The sequence below is a fragment of the Dermacentor variabilis genome, chromosome 3, assembly GCF_050947875.1.
Source record: "Dermacentor variabilis isolate Ectoservices chromosome 3, ASM5094787v1, whole genome shotgun sequence".
In the NCBI taxonomy this organism is placed as follows: Eukaryota; Metazoa; Arthropoda; class Arachnida; order Ixodida; family Ixodidae; genus Dermacentor; species Dermacentor variabilis.
The window spans coordinates 68,372,011-68,393,855 of NC_134570.1; the positions used below are offsets into that span (position 1 = coordinate 68,372,011).

The following is a 21,845-nucleotide window of genomic DNA, read 5'->3' on the forward strand; positions in this document are numbered from 1 at the left end:
GCCCAATTAGGCCTACCATGACTCTCGTGCCAAATCCTACCTCCGAACAGTGGCAGGACGCCTTGACCTGTCCTGACCTGCGTTACGAACAGCACTTTGGGTACCGCGCCCAGCGACAGCCAAGTCCGAAAGGATCCTGGACTAAACAGCCCTGCTACCGCCCCCCCTCCCCCCCACCACGCACACGCACGCGCACACTAGCGCAAATCGGAAGCAAGACGAAGCTGCCGACTCACGTTATTTTCTTTGTAGTTTACATCTGTACATACTCGTGCATTCCGTTTAACTTTTTACTTGTTTCTTTCTACTTTTAGGGGGTATTTCCCCCCAATTTTCGGCCTCCGTTCGGCCTCCGGGTGCACGGCCGCCTGGAGTCCGTCCGCCGGGAGTTCGTGCACCAGGGGTTCGGCCGCTCGGTGTACGACTGCCAGAAGTCTGCCCGCCAGTGGAGGTCGCTTGCTCAACCGGCGGTAGGGTTTGTCCACCGGGAGTAGGCCCTCCAGCAGTTCGACCGCCTGGAGTTCGACCACCTGGAGTTCGACCACCTGGAGTTCGAGTACCGGGAGTTCGTCCGCCGGGTATTCCCCTTACAGGAGTTTTTTCACCGGGAGTACGACCACCTGTTAGCCACCCGCTGAACGGCCACAAGCGACCTCGCTGACGTCCCTTGGCCCACACGTCAACTGGAGCATTTCTGTCGAACGCCTTGCCCCGAGTTAGCTGGTACGTCTTGTAGAAGTCGTACAGCAAGTTGGTGTAGTATAGCTGTAACGTGAAGAAGCGCAGCTGTATAATTACAAGTATTACAGTACAATCACGGTACGCATTTTGGCGTACTACGTTACGTGGGTCAAAATGCACTGTTTGTCGGAATGATCATTTGTAGTGACGGCAACGTTTTAATTTAGGCAGCACACAAGGAACTTTTCGCTTGCTGCTTGCTCCATGTTAGGAGTGGCGCCTGCTGTTTAACGGACATTCCAAATCCGCCACCATGGCCACGAGCGGTTCTGACTAACACTCTGAAGGCATAATAAGATGCAGGTGCAGTACCGCAGCTGTCGTGCGAAAGTTGTGGATTCGGGTCCCACCGAAGGCAAATTGTCCTCTTTTATTCCTCTCTTACCTTCTCTTTAAGATGTAACGGTAACTAAAATTAAACTTAATCTCTGATTAGACTTTACAAATAAATACTATTCCTTCATTATTTATTTCTCACTTATGCTTCTGCTGAATTAAGATGCGTTGTCTTTTGAAGCCTGTAAGTTCCTTCGCTTATTCACGCAACTCTACTGCTTGCAGGAGGATATATTCAGGGTATTCTGATGGATGTAAGAAAGCTGCTTAAAAGGTTTTCACTACGCATCTCATATAAGTACGCCTCTCGATCATATCGATAATGTTTTTTTTAAACCAATAACTCTGGAAAGAGGATTGGCGGCTGCTGCTGATGTTGACGATTTATTGGCATCCCCTCTGAAACGTGGCGGCGACTGTCACCTAGCCTGCGTCATTTAATCAGGTCTACTATACATGCTATTCATTCTAGCATTTTTGTATACATTTCCTTTATCTTTTTCTCTTCCTAAAAACTTCCCTGTCTATATTGTGCCGCTACCTATACCTGTAACAGATCCGGTCGTATCGATCTCTTCCCTGCTTTTTTTCCCCGCTAATACTCTGAATGTCTCTTGCTTATCTCGACTGCTGACCGGTCGATGCCTCCATTCAGTTTAATTATGCGGGCTTCTGGAAGGTGTACGTTGCCCACGGGTCTCACAAGTTGGATACATTTGCGTTCCATTAGGACGTCCCAGATTTTTGCTGCAGCAGATACATGCTTCATCTTTCTCTGCCTCATCTTGTTACGAATATTTGCACAAATATGTTTTTCTCCTGATGCAACTAGCTTGAGCCTGAAATAGCAAGGAACGGCCCTGTGCTGTCGTACAATTTTTGCCTTCTAATTTCTTTGTTCCCATCCTTGTAAGTCTCCAAAGGCTTCCTTTATACTATGTCCTTGCTTTTAAGGTACAGATACTTGTGCATTTTAGACGCCTGTTTATTTTCATCAATGTTACTGGGCCTTTCTTCAAAACTAATCGTGCCCTGCGCTTCTCTGACTTCGAAAGAGGTTCAACCCATGTCACACGGGGTTGTCTCATCTGTTTTACCGTAGGCGTCCTAATCCCACCGGCCTAACGATCTTTGGGTAATTTGCAACACCGACAAGATATCTGATTTCAAGCACAGAATGGCGTTTGCGAACGTTTGTGCGGGCACCATTACTTCTTTGCAGATTTCACGCACAACGTCATATTTATTGTTGCCCCAAAGCTCTATATCTTTCATTGGTGCTGCATTCCGCTTCCCCTCTACATACAGCTCATCTTGGCGGGTGCTTGAATATGTCTTTCCTTCGTTTATGTATATGCCGAAGTAATTATATTTCTTGACTATGCGTATAACTTGCTGTTGAATTGACGCCACGTGATTTCTCCTATCTTCAATGAAGATTATAATTACCGATTTCTTTCTGCTAAGTACAACGCCTAGATTTGTCGTTGCGTTGCCACACGTATTCGCAAGTGCATATATAGGTGCATTGTCCTCTAGTAGTACTATGTCGTCAGCATATACAAATTCGGGCACCTTTTGTTGCACCATTTGAGCATTACGCATGTAATACGAATCAAACTGTAATTTGCTTTTTTTTTTCAATCGTCTCCTCATGCCCTTAACATAAAGCGTGAAATACAATGGAGACAGAGGACATCCTTGCTTCAGTCGATGGTGAATTTTCACCCCGTCATGACATTTTCGGGCCTTGTCATACAAATTGTATTTGGTTGTCTCTATATCTCTCCCTCAGCAGCTCCAGGATGTCACCATCTATGCCGTCGTGCTTGTGAATATCCCATAGCAATACCTTGTCTGCGTGGTCGTAGGTCCCCTTAATATCTCGAAATGCTATCCATGAAACGTTATTCTGAGCTATTGAAATCTTGATGCACTGAGCTAGTAGAAATATATTATCGACTATGCGTCAGCATGGTCTGAACCCACGCTGTAGTTCCTCCAGTATATCTTTTTCTGCTGGCGCCACATGCGGTACCGCCATCTACTGGACCCGTTCCGTTGACGTAGTATGAGGGGCAAGACTGCGCGCTCCGCATATCTTGGATGCCGGCGCTCAATTGAAACGACGCTCAGGCACCCTCCTGGAGGTTTTTGTTAGCGTTTTCGAAGTGAAGAAAGTTGTTCGCTACCACATAAATGGTCATGGGCAAACTTAAAATCTCACGGACTCGCAATAATTGACTGCTCGCGCGTGTTTATGTACGGCGGTCACGTGATCGTTCCATTTCGCGTTTGTCGGTACTAGCTATACGTTCCCGCTTGACTCTTTCTTTCCTTTTTTGTTTCGAGCGAATACATTTGAAGATCATGTGTGAAACACAGCGCAATTCGGCCTGCACAGAAGCAATACATGAAAAGGCATACGTTACTTTCACGACAAATTGGAATACCTATGCAGCTAATGAATATGATTCACTTATAAACTTTCAAAATTATTCCGTTGTTGCAACTGCGAAATTTTAACCGAGGTCTGTTGCAGTCATTTCTGCTTAGCAGAAATCCTGAAACTCGCAACACTGGCGAGATTTTTTGCTTCCAAATTGTGTTCAGGTAAGCATTAGCGATGCAGCAGTGTTCTTCACATATAGAAGAAGGCCCATTAAGAAAATATAAAAAAATAACAACAATGTATTTCGTACCACATTTTGGAGATTGAAGTAATACAGGTGGCGCTATAGCCTTGATATTTCTGTTAAGCAAGGCATGACTTACTGTTGCTAAATTTCCCGATTTCAACGCGTAACCTAAATCTAATCATTATAAAGCAAATAAACCATTAACTGTAATTAGCTACATCTACTTTGTCGTTCATCATGCGACTATCGCCCGCAGCTTCAGAAAATTAACAAGGAATTTCTAAAAGAGAAAAAAAGTATTTTGTGCGAAAAAGATTCATAAAACCTGGTACATAAAAAAGCGTTTGTATTTAACTTCACTGGTACAAATTCATCCCGGAAGGTGTTGCGACAGATACTGCAAAATAAAGAGTAGCCAGCACAAATCGCACTTTGGTCCGCTCTTAATTGTCCCCTAGTCGGCGCAGTTTTCTTTTCTTTTTTCTTTTCTTTCGTTGATTATCATGAACGCGCCATATTTTACATATTTACACTAAGCTGCGGGCTTTATGTGACAGCACGTGAGCACTCGATAGGCCAAATTATTTTTGAGCGAGAGCTTTCGGCAGCTGTTCCAAATAAGTTATGCAGTCATAGTAACTTCGTCATGCACGGTGACATGTGATGAACGTTCACAACGACCGAATATTTCAATAAATCCTTCGACGTGGCATTGTTCATCATGGCTACGCTGCAAGCCACCGTGCGGCTAGGCCTCACACGTTGTTGTTTAAAAGCCTCCCTTTTCCGCTCCGTTTCTATACTCCCGACGCCGCCGACACAGCCAGCACGGATGCTGTGTCCACGTGATCCCTCATACTACGTCACGCTGACAACAGTGCCAGACGTTCCAGTGGTGGATCTGGTATACACATTATCTGGTTGTATTAAAGAGCTTTCCGGCAATAAGGCACGTAAGACAGAAGTGATAGTTTCTGCAAAGCTGTATAGCCTCTCTAAGATTTAATTCGACCTTATGCAGGCTTCAAAGGGACAATTAGGTCTTAGAGCTGCTGCAGCCCGTTGTTCTAACAATACTGCTTTCAACCTTTAATAACGGCTTTCGTAGCAAAAGCCATACCGACTCGAAACATGTGGACAAATGTACCACTAGACAAATACGAATAACCTACCTTCACGAATCCGGCGAAGATTATCACGGGAGCCCAGTACGCGACAATTGTCAGCTGCGCATAGAGAAGTATGCTTCGATTACACGATCAGCGTGCCGTCGATTATACACTCCACCTGACGCGGTATAGCCCGGTGGCTATCGTGTTGCGCTTCTGAGCACGAGGTCGCGGGTTCGATTGAGACTGCGGCGGCAGCATATGGATGGGGGCTACATGCAAAAGCGCGCGTGCACATCGATTTCGGTGCGCGTTAAGGAACCCCAGGTGGTCAAAATATTATGGAGATCCCCCGCAACAACGCGCTTTAACAACGTCTTGGTTTTGTCTCGTAAAACACTATAGGATTCAATTTAAATTTTACAACGTGAAGAACAGACTGGTTAACTCTAGAAGTAGTACTTAATAAATTTGTGATCAGTACCTATCTCGCTTACAGCTGTTTTGGTTGCCTGTCTTCTATAGTTAACATGTAGTTAACAGTTAGTAACACGCATGCACGCACACAACGCCTGTGGGTCCTAGGTCTTCTATGTTTTCGGCACTGCCCTTTCATTCTTAACGTTCACAGAGGCTTGACTGAAGTAACTAAAAACAGATGGTCACAATTATTCCGCAGTCCATCTCTAAGGCGTTTCTGATAGCATTTATGCGTTGATATGGGCGTTAATTAGTTCGACCAACAGCTACCGCTCTAATTTTTGTGCAGCGACCGTTGTACCCATACTGCGTAGCGCGAGGTGGTCGCCGTCATTCCGCCGACTTACGTTTTCTCTGAGAGTCAGGCTGCTTGCATCTTGGTTCGTGTACTGGAAGGAACCAGAGCACAAGTGACAACGTCGAGTCAATAATGTGCGTCTTCCTGCAGGCCGTGTGTGAGCCACGAGCTCACTGCACAATGTTCTTTCCAGAAGATTTTGAAGCCTCGCTTACATGGTGGGCTACTACAGTTGGAGTAGTACAGAACTGAATCTTCGCCACAAAAAATAACATTTTTATGAAATTGAACCGGTTTTACCCATATACCGTCTTGCGTTACGCTCAATTCGACAAGATGTGGAATTCAGAACAAATCAGGCGATCATCTCCTCACGACTTCGTGTTCTGCCGCATTGCCAAGAAGGATTTGACCACGACTTAATCTTCCTACAACGTCTATAACATCCGATAATGCCGCAGTTGCTGTTAAATAAGACTTGTTCAGGTAATCTAAAAATAAATAGCTCTTTACAGCATGATATTAGATCCACGTGGCACTCTCTAACAATGCACGAAACTCACAATGGTTTCGAGTTGAGCCACGCCACTGTATTCCCGGTATACGTGTATAGGTGTACGCTTGCTAATTTATACCTGTGTTACGCGGGCATTTTTGATCGCAATTAAGCGCGATCGGGGTCGAATTTTGCTATCGTAGTTGGTTCCTTTGCGCAAACTTCGTAAGAGAACCAAGAAGAGGGTTCCTGTGGCCCTGACGAAATCCCGAACGTTTTTATAAGACGATATACCGAACTTAATGCCATGCTTTCTTGAAAAAAAATTTTTTCTGTTTCACTGCTGTCGGGACTGCTGCCGGATGACTGGAGGGTGGCCCGAATTGTTCCAGTATTCAAAAAGGGGGATCGATATAGATTACAATATCATAGTCCCATTTTTCTGACATCGCAATGCTGCGAACTCTCGGAGCACATTGTGAGAAACCATATGAAGGAATTCTTCGCTGAAAAGAACGCGCTCACGGACTTTCAGCCTTGCTTTAGGAGGAGTTGCTCGACTATAACACACTTGGTATCAGTGATTCACTGTTTGCTTTATCTCCCGACAATAATGACCAAATGAATGAGATAATCTTAGATTGCACCAAAGCGTTTGATAAGGTTCCGCACGACAAATTAATGTTGAAACTTAGAATGATTAGCATACCTGACATTTTGATAAACTGGATTATTCGTTGTCTGTCTAAACGCACTCAATACCTTATAATTAGTGAACATAGCTCAGCCACTCTTCCAGCCACGTAAAGGGTGCCGGAAGGCAGTGTCTTGGGCCTTTTGCTCTTTATAGTGTATACAAATTACATCGTTAAATACATAACTCACGGTGTGCAAATCATACTGTTTGCGGATGATTGCATTTTGTAGTGATATAATTTGTTAGAATGGTCAGATTCTCCTCGAAAGGGATCTAAACAACACATTGAAGTGGCGTAATGAATGGGGGATGTTTATAAACGCTGAGAAATCCGTATTTTTTCTCGCATTACTCGTAAAAAAGCACTAAATTTTTCTTATGCACTAGGTTCTTCCGCACTGCATGAGACGAACAACTACAAATACTTAGGTGTTACTTTGACTTCCACATTGTTGTGGAACGTATGATATTTGTTGTTCTGCTTTCCGCAAACTCTGTTTCGTAAGGCACAAATTGAAAAATGACCCTCGTAGTGTAAAACTACTATGTCATTTTTCACCTATTAGACTAAAGCTAGAGTATACATGAACATCATGGGATCTTTACACTAAGTCAAATATCAGGCATCTTGAAAAAATACAAAAAGAAAGCAGTTAGGTTTATACTGCATATTCGCAAGGCTGGACTCTCCTTCGGAAATTATGTCAGAAAATTCTGTACCTACTCTTGAATCACGCGGAAAGCAGTTGAGGCTTGAATTCCTTTCCCTGCTTCTCAACACAAGCTCGGAATGAAACCATCGACTTACATAACGCCTGCTATAACACGGCGCACAAGACAGTATCATCCTGACTCACTAAACAATATCGGATTTGAACGACGGATAACAGACACTGTGGGACTAAAATTGTATAAATTTATACCTGCTTGTTCCTGATTCGTTCACTATTGTTTGTATGTATCCCATCGCCCCTCTGCTCGGACCGAATGGTCTGCAGTATGCAATAAACAAATAAATAAATAAATAAATAAATAAATAAATAAATAAATACATCGCGAACGAGAACCTTAATACCAATAGGCCCGAACCCGACCGAAAGGGCGCCATGTGAATGAGGTATTAGGTATAGTCATAAGGTCTTTCGTTTTCAGGTTTTACATTCTTTTTCTTTTAATTCGGGGTTTAACATGTTCTGTGTTATTGTTAAAGAAGAAAACCGAGGAGAAATTGGGGGTTGTGCTTTCTGGTGGAATAAAGGTCCCCGATTTTCCTGGTACGTTGTACAAACTATTAAGGCAAGCAGTTCTATCTCTTCGTGGACACGCGTTCTTTTTGATCAAGCGAAATCACCCACAGCACGTTTTGGCAGACGGCTGCTCGATAATCATGTGACGTACTCCTCTGTCGAAATTCTCCTGGTCAGGCGGTAGTAATACATTCACAAGAAACCACAAGAACAAAAACAACAAATGGACACCGCTTTTGCGAACACTTGTTCGCCGCGTTCTCTGCATATATTTAATAAAAAGAAAAAGAAAGTACGGAAAGTATTTCCCTCGGGCATGCTTCGCACGAGGTCCGATGCTTTTCCTTATCTGACACGATCTTCTTAACGTGTATCACCCTATGCAATGGAGTCACTTCTGTGCCCACCATAGACATGTCGAGCCATTCCGTCCTTGTCTGCTGCCGTTTCGGTTTCACTGGTTCCAACCTACGCTCATTCCACAAGATTAATGAAATATCAACTAGACGAATCGGCCACTGTTATATGAACGTACTTCACTGGGTAAAAATTCCATCACATCATCCCAACGTCACAGCTGCATTTCCCAATTCACAGCAACGTCAGCGCTGCTCTGTTCACGTCCTGGTGCATTACCACCGCTTACGTGTTTGGGACGTGCGGGAATTGTGATACAATGTTTCTTTGTCGTAACCCTGTAAACGTGGCTATTAAAAAAGCACCAAGCTTTCGTTCCTTCAACGTCGACAGGCGTTGAATATATGTCTATACGTGCAAGCTTTCGCTTGAGCTTCAGGCAAAAACGAGGGAGACACCCCATTCACGTAATATTAATTCGATATATACTGACGACTCGTTAAAAAAAAAGGTGCTCAGCGTTCATTGGTGTTGCAACACCTGCAAGATTCTATGTCCTTCAAGAAAGGGCAGATTTTGGGCAGAATCGTATTTCCAGATTGAAATTTTTGTTTCACTTAGTCAAAGGTTAACGTGTACATATCTCAGATACTTTCTTTCTCTACAGCATATGCCACAAGGTAATGACAGGCACTGAAAATAACTGCTTTCTGCACCCGGAATAACGCATTCAAGTATTAGCTTTTTTTCCTAGGATAATAACAGAATGGAGCAAACTTACTAATGAAGTCGTTTCACAATCATACTTAAACCTTCTTGCTGTAAACCTCCAGCAGTGATTTGTCTGGCATATCGTGCTATGCTTATTATGTTCGCTTCCAGCGAAGCAGTGTGTTACATTGCGAAAATATATACTTCCATTTTCTGCATTTTTTTTTCTTGTTACAGTTGTTGGCCAATTTGCAGAACCGAACAAATGTAACTCCACTCTGGTGAAACCCCAAGTCGAAGTTGGAGTACTTATATATATAAAGAAAAATAATAATGAAATAAAAAATAAGGATTTACCCTGATTTTCATAAATCTTTTGCGAGGTGCAAAAATCAGGTTCCATCAGGCTTTACCCGAAGGACGAGGAACCCTAGACAATGCAAATAGTAGCCGAGTCAGGTTGAATAGGCTTGCTTTGAAATATGCGATTCGAAAACAACCAGGTGGCCGTTCATCCACTCACCCACTTGGGCGGGTATCGAAGTCCGATCAAGTTGGCTCCGCAGCAGAGCAGCATTGCGGCGGTGTTCCACGCCACGAAGGCGCCGAGAATGCGCGGCATGTTTCCCTGCGTTCACCAGGCCCAACCTTGAAGTACCTTTTTTTTTACATGCTTCGTTGGGTCACCAGCCTGAATTAGTTCTGTCAAGCGCATAATTTTCTTCCAAAAGCAAACTTTATTATGATTGAGAAAAAAAAGTGAAACTTACCATAAGAAAATTCAACATTCAGTAGAGAATGAAATTAGATGTTCATAAATTAAGAGGTTTCATGTGGTCAGTACAATTGAACGACCAGGAACAAATAGTTGCCTCTATCTTCAACAGCATCGCTTACGACCACGACAAGAAACGGAAAAGCTTTTAGTGGAACTCTCCTTCTTTATGCTTATTTGAAGAGAGAGACAGGTTTTTAGAAGCTGCATGCTCGTACGGGTCTTGAGGATAATTATCTTGTCCGGCATATTTGGCATCGCCATGTTGGAGAGGCGCTTGACCCGCTGCGAGGAAGCAAAATGCGCTCCGACTAACACTTCACTCTATACGCAGACATCGCGGCACAGCTAGAGAGTTACTGCTGCCTGGAAGTAGACTCCATGAGGATTATAATCAGGACGCATTGTGGGACAGGTGGGAAGAGTAAACGACAAGTCTTCAAAGTGTTACATCTATTGCATCCACCAGGCTTCAAATAGGTACGTATATCTCGCAACCACCAGGCACCGAAACTTTAGGCCCGTTGTAAGCCAAAAGCCGCGTTAAACGCTCTAGATCGCCGAACATTGACATCAAGGGGCACAAGTTCCACTGCACCATACACGGTCCCGATATACATTTACTGAGTTACAGCTCAGAGGGCGACATGCTATCCATGGTCAGCGTAGTCTACACTCTCGACCCGCTAAGTACAATATTCTAAAGGCAGTTTTTCGCCAGAAATTTAATTCCATTGCACTTCAAGAACCTGGTGTGTACGCATTTTTCTGGATGGGAAGCTAGTCGTCTGCTCTAGGTATACGCTATGCGACATAATGTGGATGTTTGTGGGCCTTAAACGTCTGCTACACTTTGCGCTGCCCGATGCGTAGCAGCATAGGAGATGAGCGAGCGACCCAGAGTGAGTGCCATAACGTCACAAAGTTATGCTCTCACGTGACCACCTTCTGCGTCCGCACCACTCTGTGGTCCGCAAACACACACCTATACCTCAAGGAAAACCAAAACGGAAACTTGATCGTAGACATGCTACCTTAATTAATTGTTTCGGGCGTGCTTAGCCTGGCCCGTATTCTTCCGAGGGTTTCGAGCTCTAAGAACTTAATGTAAAAAAAAGAAAAACTCGACTATGTCATATGTGTCTTCTTTCGATAACTGCGTGGGATACTATTCTTAAGCTTTAGAACCCTCCGTCAGATTTCCAGTTCTTGTTTTCTTTTTTTCCTGCTTGATAATTGCAGTGCTCTGAAAGTGCCAAGAATCCCTCGTGTCTCAGATGGACCACCGATGTCTACAGTCAAATATATTGAGTTTATGACTGATTTTTGCTGTATCTCTTGCAGCCATCAAGTTCGAGCGTTTTTAGATAATTTGTTTATTATTATTATTATTATTATTATTATTATTATTATTATTATTATTATTATTATTATTATTATTATTATTTGTTTGTTTGTTTGTTTGTTTGTTTATTTTAGCTGGTGCATACATCAAGCGAGACATTCGTGTTACCTTTAGCCATTTTTCGTATGGGGCGAGTAGTCCTTGAGGCGACGTCTGAAAGGAATAAAAAAAATTTTCAAAGTAAACAAAAGAAAAACAAAACAAAACAAAGTTTTCTGTTCACTGCATTGTCGTCAACTGGCTTCGCTATGGCAGGAGGTTTATGCACTGACGTGATTACTGCCGCCATGTTGTTTCACATTTGCTGACCGTCATCGCATTCTGCCTAATCAGCGGCGTTGTAAAGATGGCGGTTAAGGAGGCGACGTTGCGTCCGTGATGTAACGTCAATACAAGCGAGAATGTGCGGATAACGTTCTCACGTTTCTCTATTTGCATACAGCTGAATCCGTGCCGGACACGAAGACGAGATAATCATTATTTTTTTCGAATTCCCGCGCAAACGCAAGTGTGCCTACGAAAGCTTTCAATTTAGAAATAAAAAGCCATCATGTAAGAACGTTTTCTTAGCATTACCCGACGGACAATATACATCATGATGTACATGAAACATACATGATATGTGGCATTGTAATAACTAAATATAAAATAGCATATGAACATCTGTTCACACTGGAATCATAATGTCTATTCGTAATTATTACCTTGTACAACACCTTGATATCAACAATATTCGTACATAAACGCATATAAACGTTTTAACGTGCTTCCAACAACAACCCATGAACAGCAAGATTTAAAAAACAACACACGAACATACGAGGATGTGTGCATACGAAACACTTTACTGGTACACAAATACATCGATTTGGATAAGCGACGCAATTTGAAATGCAACGTACGTTTTATTTTAATAATTTCACAGAGAAGAAAAGAAAGTGTTCTGCAGAGAACTTACGTTCGTGGTATATGCACCTGTCTATTCACAGTTAGTATAATGTCCTTTTTAATTCTGCAGGGTAATTGTCTTATATCGATATTGCTTTTTTAAAAGTTGCTCTATAGCATCGACATTCTGCATTCTAATCTACTACGGCCTTGCTCGGTCTGTGAAAAAGGAACCATCAGTATTTCGCGATTTCGAATGTCGTAGTGAACTTCACAGGGTTTTTCTAACTTGCAAGGACTAAGAAAGTTGGTATCATTGCATCTTACGCTAGTCACGTATTTTATTGCAAGATTGAAATCATACACTTGATAAAAGGGAAGAACGTTAAGTGTCGAAACTAGAAGTCCCGTGTGAGCGTCATGTGCAACCTGAGCGACGTGTCGCAAAGCTTTTTGTTTTCGTGAGACAGATAGCCTACTTAACTTTTTTTTGGGACATCGTTCCCCACACAATGCAGCAGTAGTTTGCGTGAGAAGCGAATATAGAATTGTAAAGCAGTAGCTTCCTTTTTGGGGGAAGAGTGTCGCGCAGTTTACGAAGTATACCACACGCTCTTGCCATATTTGCCGTTACGCGTTCAACGTGTTCATACCAACTTAAATGTTGTTTGATGGTTACCCCCAGTGTTTTCACACTAGCTGCAGTATCAATTTTTTTTATGTCCAAGGAAGATTTCTAAATCCTGATTTACCTGCTTTTGTGCAGGAGTAAACAGCATTGCCCTTGTTTTTTTTTTGTTTATATCTAATGAATTTGCTTTCGACCACAAGAATACATTACGCAATGAGGCGTTCTTTAATTGTGTCAGCTTTTCCATGCAAAATGACAGGAACGAAAGGGCTGTATCATGAGCATAAATTATAAGTTGGGCTTCATCGCTAATATTTATTAACTCAATTATGTATATAATACAAAGTACATTGTTTTTTTTTAAGTAAGACTTAAGTTGAAGAGTCAAAGGGTGAAAACCGCAATGCTATAATTTCATGACTAACGTGATATGCTTAGTCATATCGAATGTTCTGGAGAAATCCACAAAAACACCGAGTGCTTTCTTCAAACCCTGTCAGTGTGAGGTCTTTTTGGTTTAACAGAGCCATTTCTGTTGACGTGCCTCGAAGAAATCCGGATTAATGCTCAGTTAACAGATAATATTTCTCGCAACATGTCACAACCTTCGCACACATGATTTTCTCGAGTCATTTTGAAACTACTGAAAGTACTGACACAGGCTGATAATTGGAAAGGCTCTTTATGTCACGACATTTAAACAACATAGTAGCTTGTGCACATTGCATGCCAGATGTAAATTGTTCAGTAGACAAACATTGTATACGTGGGTGAGCACTGGCAGGATGGTGTCGACAACAATTGCAATCGGCTTTATCTGTAGCTCATCAATATCGCGTACTCGGGCATTCTTTAGATACACAAAAATAGCGCACACTTCATCTGGAGTTGTAGGTCGAGATAATTGACTTTCCGGGTTTGTCACACCTAGAGAACGGGCAGCCTCAATATTCGTGAACGCTCGACACAGGGTTCCTTAAGTACTCATTAAAGCGGTTTCCTGGGTCTGTGGCTTTTAAGTGTCACATTGTCATATTCGCTCGCATATTCCTCTGCCCTTTCAAGTTTAAAGTTGCCCTTTCCTTTGTCCCATTATTCAAATAGTTGTGTGTTATCATTGCCAGTTACCTAACGTGGAAGGATCACATAGATTCAATCAATGCAAACGCTAACCGAAAGGTAGAATGTATCAGACGAAGCTTTCGCCTTAGAAATACTTCCGTTAAAAATAGTTACTCTGCACTATACATACACTCGTCCGCATCTTCAATGCGTTGCAACTATCTGGGATCCGGCTAGTGTCAGTTTAACTAAACAACAAAAAAAGCACAAAATCGCTGCACACGTTTCATATTATCAGACTACAACACACGTCCACTGTAACCGACATCAAATCGGAGCATAACCTGTCCCCACTTGCAACACGCCTGCAGCTGTTTCACCTCGGTTTGTTCCACAGAGCATTTTTATCGAAATCACTACCTTCAAACGCTTTCCATAAAGTCACCACGTATTGTCTTCTTCGTATTGACCATGCGTAGAAGGTATGTGTGCCAAGATGGCAAACCGTAAGCTATTCTGAATCTTATTGCCGAAATATTGTATTGATTAGAACCGCCTTACCTAAAATATTGTACGACTAGGTGACCCCTCCGGCATTCGTGCTACACTACTTGACATTTTTAACTGACATTCATTCATATACTACCAGAGTTCAACTGCTTGATTGTTGTTGTACTTATTTGAATATCTGTCCATTTTACTTGCGGCTGCTTTTCTCTTTTCGCTCGTGCCTGCTTCCTTCCCTCCTGTTGTAAATCCTTGAAGGTAAATATAAATGAAACAAAATTAAATTAAATGTAAGACTATTCCTTTCTTTTCTGTTTCATTTTCCATTCCTGTCACGCTTTGTCGTCGGCTGGCGTGACGCCAGGTCTCCGCTATCGCCAGTATCAGCCACTCGGTGGGACAAATGATAAGGAAAGCATAGAATCGAAACAAAAAAGAATTCTTCCTATAATACGGCTCCAGCATGCTATTATTTTCTCACATGGAGGGTCTTTACGAAATGTCAGTCATTCAGCTGCTTCACTATCCTGCCACATAATACAAATGTACGTTCTCTTGAGTCACGCATGTTTAGTACGTCAGAATGTCGACTTCTCAGTGTCGAAAAACATGTTAGAGCCCAAGAACGCGCCACTAGATAGCTTCTAAAATAATAATAATAATAATAATAATAATAATAATAATAATAATAATAATAATAATAATAATAATAATAATAGAGATCATTTACTCACGGTTTGCTCGCCAGCCTTCTCCTGCATTTATGGAAACGTAATAACAATAAGTACGATAAATGATCGGTCAGTCGTGATTGGTGAAACAGCACGTTAGCCCGTGCAACCTTCAAGCTATGTTGTTACTGGCAGTCTTTCGCACTAATATTGGAAGTTCCTAAGATACACGTTTTCGCCAGGTGTCTACAATTTTCGTTGCTTCTGCTTCATAAGGCTTCCGACAGCACGATTTTTGTGGACACTGTTCGCCAACCTGTTGTCCGGTGTGACGGCGACAAATAAAGTGTTTGCCGCTGTCACACGACAAAGTGTTGTCCCCCGGTATTTGGCAAACAAATACCGGGCGCTCATTTGCAAAGCGCTCTGTATACGTCAGGGTGGTTCACACAGACAGACGCTAACCATCCGTGATTGTGAACGCAGAAATTGCGAAGAGCGCCAGCACCACTCTTACGCAGTTCTTAGGAACGAAGGTTCTCATTTTTTCCACTAATATGTTCTTGCGTAGGAGGAATTTCTCATGGGCCGGCGTTCGTATACCTACGGTTCACAACATTGATTGCCTTCGATGACCAGGAGATCGTCGCTGCAATGGCCAATCGCGGACGGCACTTACATAAAAGACATTTCGCAACTAACGGCATATAGTTTTTCCTTATATTCTTTAATCTTCCCACACTTTTTCAGGTGTTCACGCCTCTAACGCCACGTGATTCAAATACGTTACACACTAAACCATAGTGTCATCGACTCTATGTGACTCATGGGATTTTCCCCCGTGCGTGGAAAGGGTAACGGCCTATGAATTCAGACAGCCTATAGACCAGAACACGATAGTCTCGAAGCGGATGGGCTGAGCGCATACTCCGGAACCCAGTGACCGGCCGCCATCTTCCCTGAACTGCCAAGGACGTGTTCGCATGCGTGTAGCCTGTGTGTGTTACTGGGTGTTCAATGCGTAAATATGTCTGTGCCCGCAACATCAAAGTACTGAACATCATCGGGCCGTCCTGCATCATATGTGGATGTGCAAATAACCAGCGAAAACGAAGCAGATTGCAGAGCACCGTTTCCGACGAACACGATAAACGTCGAGAGCTGTGCCGCTGTCGCATATTCAGCCATGCATATCCTTTTGTTTCTCTATGTGTATACCTGTGCGTGTCTCTCTATGTGTATGTGTCTGTCTATACGGGCCTCGATTACACAAAAGCCTGAGGTGGGCTTCGTACAGCGGCTCTCATCATAGAACTTGGCACCTGATTCACAAGTAAATTCAGCGAAAGTGTTCGCACCGCTACAAAGTTCTGACGGTCACGACAATCGAACTCATGCGTAACAGATTGAATTCCGTGCACTGGCGTTAATGGCCACGAAGTTTAGCAGTACCTTTCAGCAACTATTCGAAACCTTTACGTGTGAATGCTGGTTTGGGCTGCTTATCGTAACTGCTGGCCAGATGGTAAGAGCGGCGATGTTTGTTAAAAAGCATGCAAACATTGCACAGTAGATCCGACATGGTTGAATTAATGTTAATTCATTTTTCCGCCATCCCGAAACAAAAAACGGACACATCTGGGCATCCACGCACGTGCGCTGCGCTTGCTCGAACCTGCGGCATGCCGCCTGTTTTCAAGATGCGGGCCGCGAGATTTTTCCAGGCACTACAACGCGGAGGTAAAGTATATCGCGTACTGCAAGGCTTTTACTAGTTCATAACGTATTGTCACACGTGCAAATCGAAGTGGAATAGCCGCAGAACCAATGTTTCCGCATGCAAAGGTAACGCGGACTCATCCGAACGATCCGCTCCGTCTGCGGACGTTGCTCTTGCCACAGCCATTCCTTTTTGCAGCACTATCTCGCCGAGAAGCTAAAGTTCACTAACTAAACTCGTTGGCTGAAATTCACCATCCCGTCCTTCGTGAGAACTTCAAAGAACTATCAAAGCACAAGCAGCACAAGCACTGCGTCTACCTGCGGTCGCCTCGCTTGGCAGCTCGGAGCCGTTGGAGCAGCAGGTGGCGCCACCGCGCTTTGAAAACGGCGCCACTCTTTTTTTTTTTTTTTCTGCGTTCTGGTGTATAGATTGTCAGTTGACTACATGTACAGATGTAGACAGCCTTGCTTACCCGTAGATTTTTCCACTATGTCTACCCTCCGCAATGGCCTAGCAGCTATGGTGTTGCGCTGCTAAGCACGAGTTCGCGGGATCAAACCTCGGCCATAGGGGCCGCATTTCGATGGGGGCGAAATACGAAAACACCCGTGTCCCGTGAATGGGAGGAATGTTAAGTACGTCCTGGTGGTCAAAATTAATCTGCAGTTCCGCACTACGGCAGGTCTCATGATCGAATCGTCGTTTTGGCTCGTAAAACGCCGGAATGAAAATCGTATATGGCTATCTATAGCTACACATGTTCTCCATACTAAAATGGTTGTGTTAGAGTAGTTCGTGTTTTACGGACGACTGGTTTGCATTCACGAAGTCCATCGACATTAGTTGAGACGAGATAAGCTTTAAGCCATTAGTCTACAGGTTGTTCCTGTAGACAACCTTCGGAGTTCGCAGAAGAAAAAAGAAAGGCGTCCATAGAATTTCCATATAGCGCCAACATTTTTTTTTCGCAGGGGCAGTGCTAGAACATTTGCAAAAATATCATGACAGTCTTACCGCTCTCCAAAGAAGCAGGATCACTATGACGTCACTGACGATATTGACGACGGACTCGACGCCGAGCAATGCGTCGAGCAGGAGCCCGAAACGCGCTGCGAAAAAAAGAAAGCGGAATAAACAGTAAAGGGACAACGGAGAGCCATCCTGGATATATTTATAGACAGATTGTTGTCCTACGACGGATGAATATACACGGAGAAAGGAAAAAGAAAGCATAGGTGGAAGCGTCACAGGATAAAATTTGAAGCAAAAGAAAGTCGTTCCATCACGTGGTCATGTCGCGGTATGATTTATTGTCTGCCACGTCGCGGTGCTAGCCACGCTCAGCCCACAGCCTCGCGAAGTTAGGGCGGTTGCGACAGCAACGTGCGGCTGCCGCGTTCCCACGTTGCAGCGAAGACGATAAATGTATGCGTTGCAGTAAATGACCAATGTCGCATAACCACATATATCTGTAGAAAACCTGCGCAGGGCGGTCGGAAAAAGCACCCGAACAAGTTAACATCACTTGCAATCTTCCAGGAAACCAGCACACCAGCACTAATCCGCCACCTGCGGTATCACGTGTTTGGATGACTCAGAGATAAAGCGAGGAGGAGGGCTTCGCGGTAAGTTTCCTTGCCAAGGCTGGCGGCGTGTCGTAATGTTAGCTCCTAGCATGCTTTCCCACTCCTCGTGAACATGCTTAAACAGACATTCCTTCGTCGGTCTATTGACATTTGTTTGGAGAAAAAGGGTTGAATAATGTATTGTACCAAAATGAAATCTCAACTTTCCTTTTTTATTACATAAAATCTTGCGCCGATACTGCGGTGCCAGCAGGTAAGTGTGGTGTCGATGATTTCAAGCCATCTCCCCGCGTTCTGATCCGCAGGAAAAGTTACCGGAAGAGGCTGAATTGATTGTTCGGTTTCTACGCAATGAAATTGAAATTTTGTTAGGGACAAACAGTCCTGAGCTGTTTAACTGTTAAAGTACCCTTCGTCACGTAGAGCTGTTCGTGAGCTGGCTGACGGGGCCACATGCCTTCGTCCTCCCGTCTTCTATATGTAACTTACCAAGCCTCCATTCACGCATAAAAAAATTACTGGTTCGGAACCATAGATCAGCAAACTCACTCACGAGTCGACCCACTCAGACTCACCGAGATTGAGACCGATCAGTCAATCTGAGTTTCAGCGAGCGCGGCTGAGTACAATTTTGGTGAGCCTCAGTCCGAGTGAGGGGAGGGGGGGGGGGCAGCTGGTAAGTTTGGGTAAGTACGTGTCCGACTGGTCCCTAAGCAAAGATATATTTTGTTAGTGAGTCTGAGTGACTTCCGCTTATTCTTCCGACCTGTGTTCCAAAGTGCAACCTACGAATGCCGAGTGACTTAATATTCCTCTTTAAGTGAGGAAAGATTATTTTTTTTCTCGCGGAGGAGGGCAACCTTTTCGATGGGCGATTCAAAGTGTGCTTGCGTTTATGCTAAATCTTGTCGCATCAACTGGGTCGGCGACAGATAGCTGGCACATAAGCATTCGTTCGTGGCATCCACCTGCAGCCGCATTTCATGACGTGTGTCTCATACGCGTTCTTTAATGGCTTTCCCGCAGTACAATTGTGTGATTTGATCAAATGCACACACGGTCAGTATTTCGGTGAATGGAAGTGCGCATTTGCACAAGTGCTAAGCGTAAACAACGTGTCGTTATTCAGTACACTTGTGGGCCGATCTTTGAGAGCTGCGCATCTTAAAACACCGAAATCGTAAGTCTACTGACGTCATCGCATGCCGTACAGCGCATTTACCCGATGAGGTCCGGTGAAAACCGTAGGAGAAACGGATGACTCCAACGATGTTGGGCACCTGCGATTACAGGCGAACGTCTGACACTTTTCACGATTACCTGAATACAAACCCCTACAAATGTAAGCATTCGTAGGGAAAGACATATGTCAGTCTTGCGTTGTCGAAAATTCGTTTTACTTACGATGTGCATTCCGATCAAGTAGATAGCCCCCCTACGTGACGTGATGATGATGATGATGATGGCCTCATGTTATGGCTCATACCCACACTGGGGGATTGGCCGTGATCATTTCTTCTTCTTCTTCTTCTTCTTCTTCTCCCCTCTTCTTCTTCTTCTTCGTCTCTCCTCCCGTTCTCACTTTCTAAAAGTCGATGATGACGACAACGACATTGATGATTATGAAGATATGGAGATTGAAGATATGCGTCGGCGCCTTTGCTGTGGCGCCGACGCCATCCCGAAACGGTTCAATGAACAAAACCAAATTCGACGACGAAAGGGCGCTAAGTTTTAGGTGGCGAGGGTGTGGATGGGTGCCAGTTGGTTATACATTCTTTTGTGTAAACGCGAAATTTTGCTCAAAACAAAGAAAGACTGCAAAACAGGACGGAATGTGGTCCACATGGCCCACATAGCACACGGCCTGAAAGCGACTCCCTGCGGCTCTAATAATACAATTGGTTCTATAAGAAAGTACGTTGCCAAATTTTTTGTCAATCTTACGAAACGGTGTTCACTGCAAAGCATGTACGCTTCACCTACCTACACCTCTATCAAAGAAAAAGAAACCACGTTCGCTACACTCACAGCGTGTTTATAAACAAAATTGTGTAGTCCTAAAAAACATTAAATTCACCACTGCGACATGACGCGGCGCATGTTTCCATTCAAGTAACATGCTGAAAGAACGGCACGGTTTTTGGTGCAATTGTAGCCTAAATAAGTATCTCGCGGCTACGACTGTTCAACTTGAGTCAGCAGGAAGCTGAATGGATTAGTCGGTGGTACTGACAAATAAATACGCTGCTACACGGAGCAGCAAAGTGATGTGTCGTCAACTCTTTGTGCTGTTCACGGTTACGTCACTCAACTACATATACTTCTTAAATAATTTTTGCATATCGCCAGCTAAATACTCTTCTATTTCTTGCCACCACAAAATGGTCTTTTGTGATATTCACGCGTTGGGCACACGTATATACTACGTACACGACGCAGAAAGACGCTGAGCGGCCCTGATAAGGCTCTATTTCAACGCGGTCCGACATCGCGTCCAGTTTCAGCTCGACAGCAATTACATTTTATGTTTACGTTTTGTATACGAAAACTTCACGGATTTACATCTCGAGTGCTTCTGCTTCGTAGTGTCTGGTTGCCAGCTGGTAACCTAGGTCTTCACTCTGATTCTCTATAATGCCGGCTTATTTTTTTTATTTTTGCAGGTGCAAGTGGTTTATTTTTCTTGACACAACCATGATTAAACAGATATCTGGACCGATAGCGAGGGAAGGCAGGTTTCGGGTCCAGTGTCAAAATGTAACAGACAATCTGGTGCACTTGGCGCATATTTCGTGGAATGCATAAGGGTCGCGTCCGTACCACGAAATACGCGCGCGGATTTCCGTGCCTGCGTCGCCGCGCTCGTGCAAGAGCGCTACGACAGCGACATGGCGATCGGCTCGTACCACATGTGTAGACGCGGCTACGCACCTCCGTCGATAAGTAAGTACTTACGGTCAGCGTGGTCGACCACACCTTACCATCACTGCAGCTGACGAAGCAGCCGCTGACCTTGCCACCGTTTGTATAGACCAAGAACATGTCGCCGCTATTTCTGATAAAGCTGCTTGTCGCAACATTATCCGAGGCCGGCTCGCCGCTGTTGCCCACCGTATACGTTGCCGTGCTACCGTCATACCATCAAGCATCAGCATCGTATGGACCCCTACTCACGAGTCTCCTCGCGGAGACCAGCCAGCCCTCGCCACCACCCTGACGTCCAGTAGACCCGGACAGGGGACCGGAATGAAATAAATATCTGTCCGTCTCATTGTTTCCCGAGCCTATATCACCCGGGCGAAGCACCCCGAAGTAGACCGTGACCGCAGTGTCGAGTCCAAACCCCCGTTTAACGCACCATCCTCCAATAAGATCGCATTTGCCGCCGCCTCTGCCCCCTACCTAACAAAACCCTCTTGAGGGAAAAAGCCGTTGCGTGGCGGTAGCTACAGACCAATATTTCTTCGCACTTAAGCTAATATC

General features: G+C 44.1%; 1 protein-coding gene across 1 annotated transcript; it reads right to left on the reverse strand.

Annotated features, from left to right (window-relative positions):
• Positions 1-5,571: 5,571 nt before the first annotated feature.
• On the reverse strand, positions 5,572-19,805 carry LOC142574552 (uncharacterized). The gene is made up of 7 exons (XM_075683606.1): positions 19,764-19,805; positions 19,582-19,639; positions 17,788-17,882; positions 15,114-15,134; positions 11,400-11,444; positions 9,635-9,739; positions 5,572-5,694 (listed from the first exon to the last, which is right to left on the reverse strand). Exons 1-7 carry the CDS (start codon positions 19,770-19,772, stop codon positions 5,572-5,574), a joined length of 456 nt encoding a protein of 151 aa, XP_075539721.1. The 5' UTR covers positions 19,773-19,805.
• Between the last annotated feature and the right edge of the window lie 2,040 nt (positions 19,806-21,845).

What these genes read in the sequence shown, in the direction of transcription:
- LOC142574552 (XM_075683606.1), bottom strand. An exon ending in AGAAGGCTGGCGAGCAAACC is followed by an intron (nt 11,445 to 15,113) that starts GTGAGTAAATGA and finishes TATTCCTTTCAG; the next exon opens with ACGTCGCCTCAAGGACTACT. An exon ending in CATACGAAAAATGGCTAAAG is followed by an intron (nt 9,740 to 11,399) that starts GTAACACGAATG and finishes TGGTGAACGCAG; the next exon opens with GGAAACATGCCGCGCATTCT.